The sequence below is a fragment of the Vombatus ursinus genome, unplaced genomic scaffold, assembly GCF_900497805.2.
Source record: "Vombatus ursinus unplaced genomic scaffold, bare-nosed wombat genome assembly UNPS02014779.1, whole genome shotgun sequence".
Lineage (NCBI taxonomy): Eukaryota > Metazoa > Chordata > Mammalia > Diprotodontia > Vombatidae > Vombatus > Vombatus ursinus.
This window is the reverse complement of record NW_020954557.1, coordinates 20,471,189-20,480,799: the sequence shown is the minus strand read 5'-3', so window position 1 is coordinate 20,480,799 and position 9,611 is coordinate 20,471,189. Positions and strand designations below refer to the sequence as shown.

General features: G+C 40.2%; 1 protein-coding gene across 1 annotated transcript in view; it reads right to left on the bottom strand.

The window, feature by feature from the left end:
• The window catches only part of CAVIN2 (caveolae associated protein 2), a 16,792-nt gene extending 7,511 nt beyond the window's left edge, over positions 1 to 9,281 (bottom strand). Inside the window, exon 1 of the mRNA XM_027866115.1 lies at positions 8,505 to 9,281. Within this exon, the coding sequence (XP_027721916.1) occupies positions 8,505 to 9,002 (498 nt within the window). The 5' untranslated portion in view covers positions 9,003 to 9,281. The remainder of the gene's footprint in view (positions 1 to 8,504) is intronic.
• Between the last annotated feature and the right edge of the window lie 330 nt (positions 9,282 to 9,611).

The following is a 9,611-nucleotide window of genomic DNA, read 5'->3' as shown; positions in this document are numbered from 1 at the left end:
TTCTTTCTTTCTTTCTTTCTTTCTTTCTTTCTTTCTTTTTTTTTAATGAGGCAATTGGGGTTAAGTGATTTGCCCAGAGTCACACAGCTAGCAAGTGTCAAGTGTCTGAGGCCGGATTTGAACTCAGGTCTTCCTGTCTCCAAGGCTGGATCTCTATCCACTGTGCCACCTAGCTGCTCCTAGATTCATTTTCAAAGAGGTCTTGGGTTTTCAATTGATGCTACTGATGCTGTGTCTATTGGCCTCAACCCTTCATGAGGACACTTGTATTTTTTTTTTGTTTTTTGTTTCTTTTTTAAAAATGGAGAGAGAATTAAACTCCATTTCAAACATAAATAAAAGGTGTACTTGAAGTATGAAAACTAGAAAGAGTGGAAAGCACTCTTGAGAAGCAGCATTTTAACCTCCACCTTAGCATCTTTGCTCTTTTCATTGATTTACTTGAAGTAATATCCTTAACTATGCATGTGAGTGAGTGTTCTCCCACCTAGAGCTGGCCAAGGCTCTGGGCACTTGTCCTTGGCTTGAATCCTAGTGGAAGGAAACCATGATTAAAGATAGGCACACCTACATGATCATAGTCATTCTGTGTCTAACACTGGAAAACTGAATCGATAGTTTGATATTCTGAAAAATTTGGAAGGTTTGATGGGAGCCAGGAGCCCAACTTTCTGCAATGGACCATGTGGTCTCTGGGGAGTGACTTAAGATCTTTTTCTCCCACTTGCTACATTCATTCTAAGGATGTTATGTTACCCACGGGGGATTTGAGAACCATAGTTTTATGTCTGGAATGCTGTTGGTATTTAATGATCTGCAAGTGCTAGTCTAAAAAGTGATAAAAAAATGCTCATTTGTTATACTGAATTCAATTCAATGAATTTGTATTATGTAGTCCCTGTTTGTTTAAAAGCAGTATGTAGTAGAGAGAGGCCTGGCCTTTGGGTAAGAAAGATCTGCATTCTAGTCCTGCCTATCACAGTTAGGCTGAGTGACTATAAGCGCATCACTTAATATCTCAATACTACAGTCAACTTTTTAAGACCATATAGGTTGCAGAGAAGTTGGTAATTTGTTTTGGTAGAAGGAGTCTCCACACTTAGAGCTCTCTAGCAATGGAGTTATAAGTCTTCGTTGTGCCTAACTCCTAAAATGGGCAAAATACCAGACATGTAAATATGAAAAAAAAATCCACAATCTCTGTCCTCAAGGAATCTATTATCTGCTGTTTGGTTTCTTTTAAAATGTTTATGCCTTTTTGGGACTTGTTTTTATTTTTGCCTTTGTATGTACAGCAGCTGGCACAATGCCTTGCACAAAGTAGGTGCTTGATAGATGTCTGTTAAATTAAGTTGAATCAAGGTCTGGATTGCAAAGAGGATAAAATCATTGATTAGAATCTTCCTCATCCCTTAGAGAGCTAACTGTAAAACTAATGAGGCACTGATCACTGTTGAACAGTCTTCCAACTTTTGGAGAATTGAAATTTCATTACATTTTGCTGTTGCCATTCAATTACTTACTTAAGGTCATTTGTTAAATACTTTGTTTCATTAAAAAGAATGTTAATTACATAAAATTCAAACTGTGTTGAATCATTTTAATAATAATAACAATAATAATAGCTAATGATAGTTCCATAAGGCTAGCAAAATTACATATATATGTATATATGATATATATATTTCTTATTTGATCCTTGAAACAATCCTGGGAGATAGGCACTATTATTATCATCTCTATTTTACAGATGAGGAAACTGAGGCAAGAGAGGTTAAGTGACTTGCTTAAGGTCACCTAGCTAGCAAATGTCTGGTGCTATATTTGAACTCAGGAAGTCTTTCTGACACTAAATAGAGTACTCTTTGCAAAGATGAAATAATAATAACTAGTATTTGAGGGAAACTGAGGCAAACATGTTAAGGGACTTGTCCAGGGTCACACAGATATTATCTGAGACCAGATTTGAACTAAGATTTTCCTGTCTACAGGCCCACTACCTAGCTGCCTCAGTTCACCACAAGGAAACATTAGACTCTGTTTTGTCTTTATTTGACAATTCATTTCCTTCATCTCAGCACTTTTCCTGGCCCTGGTTTCCTTATCTAAATAATGTTACCCATCCAGAGCCTGGAGGAATAAGAGGGTGGGCCTAGATGATTTCTGGGGTCACTTCCAACATCAACATCCTATGATTCTGTGATCTACACATAAGAAACAACTTGGTAAAAATCACAGATTAACTCCTATGGTAAACTAATAGTTGATCTTATGTTTCATGTAATAGTTAACATTGGGGCAGCTAGGTGGCACAGTGGATATCCAGGCTTGGAGTCAGGAGGACTTACCTTCCAAAATTCAGATTTGGCCTCAGATACTTACTAGCTGTGTGACCCTAAGCAAGTCATTTCACCCTGTTTGCCTCAGTTTCCTCATCTGTAAAGTGAGCTGGAAAAGGAAATGGCAAATCACTCCAGTATCTTTTGCCAAGAAAAACCCCAAATGAGGTTATGAAGAGTCAGACACAACTGAAAAATAACTGAATAGTCAACACACAGACTTCAAGATACATTGAAGAACATTTTTCATTTGTGTAGTTTAAATTTATATAGCCTACAAAAGCAAAGGATTGATACTAATTTTAAAAGGTTGCATCCAAGTTTCTAGTATATGAGATAACATAATAACACTTTCTAGGGTGTATCAACCATAATCAGTTACTCACATAAAGAGCTGCAGGCCAGAGTTAACATTTGGTAAATGTAAATAATAACAATAAGAACTAGGGTTTAGTTGAGCTTAGAAATGAAAAGAGTATCCAGCATTCCCAGGCTCAAAATCCTATTATGCAGATATTGATCAATGAGATCAAACATCCAGGGGCGGGACATATAAAGATATTTACAGGACTGAATTTTTCTCTTTCAACTAACTGTGCTAATGTAAGAGTTTTAGAGGTTGTCCCTTGGATAGAGAGGCCATTTTTTTAAAATCCACTTTTGAAAAGCCTACAATCCAAAGTAATTTCCCCAAATTTTGATTTTATGTATTGATACAAAATAATAAATATTTAAATATACTGAAGAGAAGGGATATTTGTTGGTTTCTCAACTCTTCCACAATGTTCCTATTGCAAATAACCAGAAACTATTCTCTTTTTCTCAATGCCATAATTTTATGAATATGCAAGTTTAATTTGTCTGTTAATTATCTAGTTTTCTTTCCTGAATTTGAAAATACTTAAAATGTGCTTTAAAAAAAAGAGAATCATTTCCATAATCTTAAATTGACAACTTTTGGTGACTCAGTTAACTATAGGCTTCTTTTTGGTCTTTCTAATTAAAAATGAAATGTTCTCATCCTATAGAGTTTGAACACACTTGCTTAGAAATGTACCTTGTGTCCATCTGATAGTAAGGAAACTATATAGAAAAAACAATATTGCTCTCTTTTCGGTATTTGAATCTCAGTCATCAATTTAGAGAAGGTAAGTGACTTTAATGGTCATCTAGTACAACCACTTTATTTTACAAGTGAGGAAAGGGAGGACTTCAGAGGTAAAGTGGCTTGTCCAAAGTCACATAGACAATAAGTAGCAAGGTGGGATTCGAATCTAGGTCCTTTATTTCTAAATCCAATATTCTTTCCACTGTGTCACACTGCCTCTTCACTAGTATTTTATTTATGGTGTCTGTGTATGTTGTATGTACATACATACTTACATACATACATGTATGCATGTGCATATATGCATTCATACATATATGTGTGTATACACACGTATGCACATATATCAGAAAAATTGTGGGCTATTCCCAAGAAAGAGGAACACTACCCAAGTTTAATGAGGATTTTAAATGTGATAAGTTTAAAGGTGAAATACATCTTTTAAGAAACACACAGCTGTGATTTTCTAGGATAAAAAAATAACCTTTTACAAATGTATTTTAGAAGGAATGTGTGCTTTTAGTGAAGTTTCTGAGTCTATGGAGTCACAGTAGGACTTCACAAATGATAAATTTAATGCTATATTGGTGGTCCTGAATGCACTCAAAAGAACATAGATTTTTCTTTTCTGACTTTTTTTATTTTTATTTGTACATTAAGTTCTTTTCTTAAACCAGAAAATTGGGGGTTTGGAATAGAGGAAGGAGAGAGTGGAGCTGGGAAAAATATAGCATGAAGTTCGAGTGCTTTAAAAATGGCAAAAATTCCAAACCGAGTGAAAAATGCAAGATTATACTTGATGCATTAAGCTTTTTAAAAGAAATATGTTTTGGGTTTTCATTTTTGTAACAATAACTTGTTCCCCCATGCTCTGTCCAGGGCCCTTTTTTCTGTTCTCCCTATACGCTTTCTCTCGGTGGTCTCATTAGTTCTCTTGGATTTGATTATCTTCTTTTTTACAGTGCTTTTATACTGTGCTTTGAAGTGGACCTCCTAATGCATAAATCAAGTGATAATCTCTCTCCTGAGCTTTAGTTCTACATCACTGATGACCTGCTCATTGATTATCTACTAGACATCTTCACCTGGATATCCTATAGCCATCTGAACCTCAACATGTTTAAAATGGAACTCATTATCTTCTCTAATTCACACACTCCCGTCCCCTTTGCCCCATTTCCAAGCTTCCCTAGTTCTACTGAGAGCACCATGATCCCAGTCTTTCGGGTTTGCAATTTTGGGGTCATCCTTGACTCTTCTCTCTCCCTCAGCCTCTATATTCAGTCGGTGGCCAAATCTTAATAACTCTATGTTCAGGACAGTTCTCTTCTATATATCCTTTCCATTCATGTAGTCATCACCTACCCCCAGATCAAGATTCCTTTACCTCTTGCCTGTTCTATGATGAGAGTCCCCTAATTAGTGCTCCTGCTCAAAACTTGTCCCTTCTCTCTTATTCTCCACAAGGGCCAAAATAACTCCATAAAGCACAAATGTGACTGCATCACTTTCATGTTCAAGAATATTCAAGTCTCACAGTCCCACCCATTCCTCCCCATTGCCTCTAGGATAAAATATGAACTCTTCACAACATGGCTTCAACCTACCTTTCTAGATTTATTTGGCATCATTGACCTTCGTGCACTTCATCATGTACTCAACCTGAACATTCCCTGAAAGTGGCATTTCATTTCCTGTTTACTGTCTTTGTACAAGCAGTCATTGCCCTCTCTCATCTCCCCTGACTCTTAGCATCTCCTTTAAGGCTTCCTTTACCTGCCATCTCCCACCAGAAGCCTTTCCTGAGGGTGTCCCTTCCCCAGGGGTCAGTGCTCTTTCTCATCTTTAACTACCTTGTATTCATCTGTGTTGGTGCTGCCCCTCAGTAGAATGTAAGCTTGTTAAAGGCAGGGACTTTCATTTTTAAAATTATATTTCTAGCACCTGGAGTGGTGTTTGCATGTGGTCAGAACTTAATCAGTGTCTGTATTGTTATGTCTGTTGCAACTGCCCTATACTGTGCTTTGAATATTTCACTGGTAGCGCCAGAATTTTGCAGCACATGGGTGCGTGTAGATCATCTTGAAGGATGCTAATTCCAGTAAGGTAACATTAGTACAATGCATGGCATGGTCTTGGGAGGGGGTAAAAAAGCCCAAACCAAATAAGAAACACCCCATAAGAATGGATGTCTGGAGATCCTGGGTAGGGTGTGTTCAATCCTTCACTTAAGGACCGTACTATTGATAATGTGAAGGGCAGCTGGGATTTCTGGGTGGAAAAAACTCAGACCCAATGAATCTCCCATGGCATAGTTCCTGGCCCAGCATCCCTAAGTTGAAGAGGCAACACACAGAGAGGCAACATGGGGTTCTGTATCAAAGGACCTGGGTTCCCATCTCATCTTTGTAATTAACTTGGTGCAACCCTGGGCAAGTCACTTAATCCTTTTAGGCCTCTTCTATTAAACAAGAATGTTATTCAAGGAGATGTTTAACTCTGAAACCTTGGAAAGGAAGGGTCCCTTTCCTCTAAAGAGCTGTTTGATTTGTAATTAGCAGAGGGTCCTTTGGGGTGTCTTTCTCATTCGGGGCCTCTGAAATGGTCTGTTTAGTTGAAAGTCAAGACTGCAAAGGGGCTGCATTCTGTCAATCTGACACTCTTGAAGCACCTTTGCCATGGACTTTGGCATTGGAGTTGGGGGGAAGGGGGGGCCTTTCTTCCCATAGTAGCCAAGTATCTGGATTTGAAATGACCAGCCTGTACTGGGTCCCTTTAAATTCAGCCTTGGGCCTCAGGGCCCCAGTGTAGTTCCTACTCACAATGTGAAGTATTCTAACCACTTCAGACTGCTATTTCACACCTGTCACTCTAATGTCACAAGTGCCAGGAGACTGTGCCAGGGCCAGAGCAACACCCCAAACCTGTTTTAGGCAGCTCAGCAATTTCTTTTTCATGGCATCTTTGTAATTCTCCTGTACTATTAACTGATCCCGGTTCCTCAGAAGGCTTCTTGGACTGGGAGTGGTTTACGTAGTCCAGGGAAATGTGACTTTTCTCTGCTAAGTAAATCCATTGTGTTTTCCCATATTGAGAGATGGGATGGAAGGTAATCTCTGCTTCACACTATGGAAAGGGAATTTCCTTGGGTGACTCATTCAAATGGGTCTGTGCATGTTTGGCTTTGTTTAGAGATCGAGATTTAATTTCAGAAATGCCACAGGAGCTGAGATTTCTAATATCTTTGGGGGGTAATAAAGAAAGGATTTCACATGGCTTAAGAAGGGCCTAGTTAACTGTATCTGTTTCAATTCATCAGATACATGAAGAGTTATTTCATTTGCATTAAAAGCTGAAAAGTTTCTGGACTGAAAAAAGCCTGGAAGGCACAGGAAGATATCTTCTGCCCAGGGCTTTACAATCTTAAACTGCAATTTGGGGAGGACAATGAGCACCGGGATGGAGTCTTTCCTTTTATGGAGGAAAGAAGAATTGGGTTTCTATCTGGCAGAGCTCACTCATTTAGATGAGGAAGGCTCCCTCGGTTTAAATCCAATTTTCAATGTCTCTTTCCAGTGATGAAGGCTCCCCCTGTGTGCATTTCACAATCAAACTGTTATAACCTCCCTCCAGGACAGTTTTGAAATCCTTTCTTATTAACATGGTCACAACTAGACAGCCCTGAGGCTCGGGTGGCATTGACTCTAGTTGGCTGTATGCTGTCTGTGTTTAGTTAGGCGGAAGAACTTCTAGCACTGGGCAGGGCAGCCCCTGGATCATAAATGCCCATTTCTTGTCCAGATAATATCACATACCCAACCTCCCCCTCCCCAAATAGCCACTTGCTCAGATAATTGAGTCATGTATAGAGGTGCTGCCCTTTGTGTTATGATTTTTTTTTTTCCTAAGTGGAGTTTTCTCTCAAAGGCATTGCTTTGAAGGGGCCTATATTTCAAAAGACTGACTATTATGTGAGCGTGTTTGGCTTTTGTTCTAAACTGTCATTTGGGAGATCTGACCAATGAAACAGACATCCAGCATTTGCAAAGAGTTGTGCTATTCATTGTCAAAAGGTCATTTACTACTAAAAAGGGAAATAATACCTTTGTCCAGACTATTAACAAAACTCAAAGGAAAAGGAACAGTTTGGGAGATGAGGGAGGGAGTTGAGTTTGCATGTTTGTCTTGAAGAAATCAGGTATTTTAATGGGAACACAGTTCTTGATAGTCTGGGCTCCTACCTCAAACCTCAAATCGCTGTCATCATGTTTCCAATGAGTAGTTGGAACAGTTGTGGCAATTTGTCTCTTTGATAAAAATTCACTGAGTACCAACTAAAGTCAAGGTCCTTTCTCCTCCTCATTCACTTTTCATTGAAGCAACAGGAATTATTAAAAGACAACTGAATTCCTCTTGATTAACTTACACAGTCACAAAATGTATCAGATACTTTCAGGTTTTTACTTTCAGACCCAAGCTCCCTATTTGCCAGACTGGATTGGCCCAGAGCTAGGCAGTAAGACACACAAGCACAGATCTGGGAAAATCAGGTTCCTATGGACAGATTGCATATTAGGTTACTGAAGGACAACAAAGGACAGTGGAGTGTGCGTGTGTGTGTGTGTGTGTGTGTGTGTGTGTGTGTGTGATGAGAGACAGAAAGAGACAGAGACAGATAGGGCTGATGTAAAAAACTTATCTACATATATATGTATATCACAGTAATGGATTACAGAGAAAATGATTATCACAGTGGAAAGAACATGAGATTTGGAGCTAGAGGAGGTAGGTTCAAATTCTAGCTGCTGCTGTGTCTGTCACTACCTGCCTGACCTTGGGTAAGTCACTTAATTTCTCTGGGCCTCAGTCTCCACCTGTAAAATGGTGGGAGGAGGTTGAATTAAATTAGCCGTAAGATTGCTTTTGGACCTAAAATCCTGTGACACTATGGAAAGGCCTCTAAACGGTTTGTCCAAACATAGTGCTTATGCATGCATGTATGCATGGTCTGTGAACACACGTTTACGCATAGGTAAAGGAACATGGGAAGCACTAACCTGAAAGATGAGCACTTTAAAGTGGTTTCTCTTCAGGAGCTGGGCATGATTGCTCTCCAGCCTCTTCACTTGGGCACACTGGCGATCCATCCGCTCCTTGACCTCTCGGGTGTGTGCACTGACTTTGCGGGATTTCTCCAAGAGTTTGCTAACTGCGTTGCTTGTGGAGGTCTGGTACTTGGACAGCTTAGTGAGGTCATTCTGGATGCCCTTGACGGAGCCCTCCAGGTTGATCTGCCGCTGCTCCATTTTGTGCTGGTTTTCCTGTACTGTGTCCAGCATATTCACCAGCTTGTCCAGGAGGGTAAGCACCGTGACGGCATTCACCTGGGAGCTCTCCCGGATTGACTCATCAGTGGTCACACAGTTCAGGCTGGGACTTGGGGTGGACGATGGCACCAGGCTGGCATTGGATGCCTTTTCCTGGTGCAGCAGTGCCCCTGGGCCAGGGTTATCTCTAGCCTGGAACTTTTCTGCTTGCACAGCATCTTCTCCCATGTTAGGAACAGTGAAATGTTTCTTCACTGCAAACAAGAGCTCCTTGCTTAGCTGGGCAGCACTGCCCTGAGAGGTGGGTGCAAAGGAAGCGCCTGCTGGTTGAGCTGAGCTGAGCTGAGCTGCTCAGAGCACTACCCTTTCAGGACTGGTAGAGGTACAGGCAGGCAACAATTGGCTCAACTCTGATCATGGAAACTACATTCCAGCTGCTCTTAAAGCCCCTACTCCACCCAGTGGGAGGTGAAAGCTAGAGCACTCCAAAATCTACTCAGCTTTTCACATGCACACAAACATTTCCTATCCCCTTCCTCTTCTGCGCAAGTGACTTTGCTTGTAGGATTAGCTTTGATTTCCTTCCCCCACCCCCCTTTTAATAAGCAGAATACCATATTTCAATTGTGACTTCATCTAAAGGCAGGGGAAAACATTTTGTCTTGGCCCAGTTCCATGGGCTGCAATTGGCTGAAACCAAAAAACTTTTCGCTGGCTGCTATGCTACGGATGCAACACAGAGCTGGTGTTTTTTTCCTGGATACAAATTATTGTAACGGAAAGTATTGTTTGCTTTAGCCCTAGAATGGACTAATGAGCTTTTGGAGGGATGCTTCC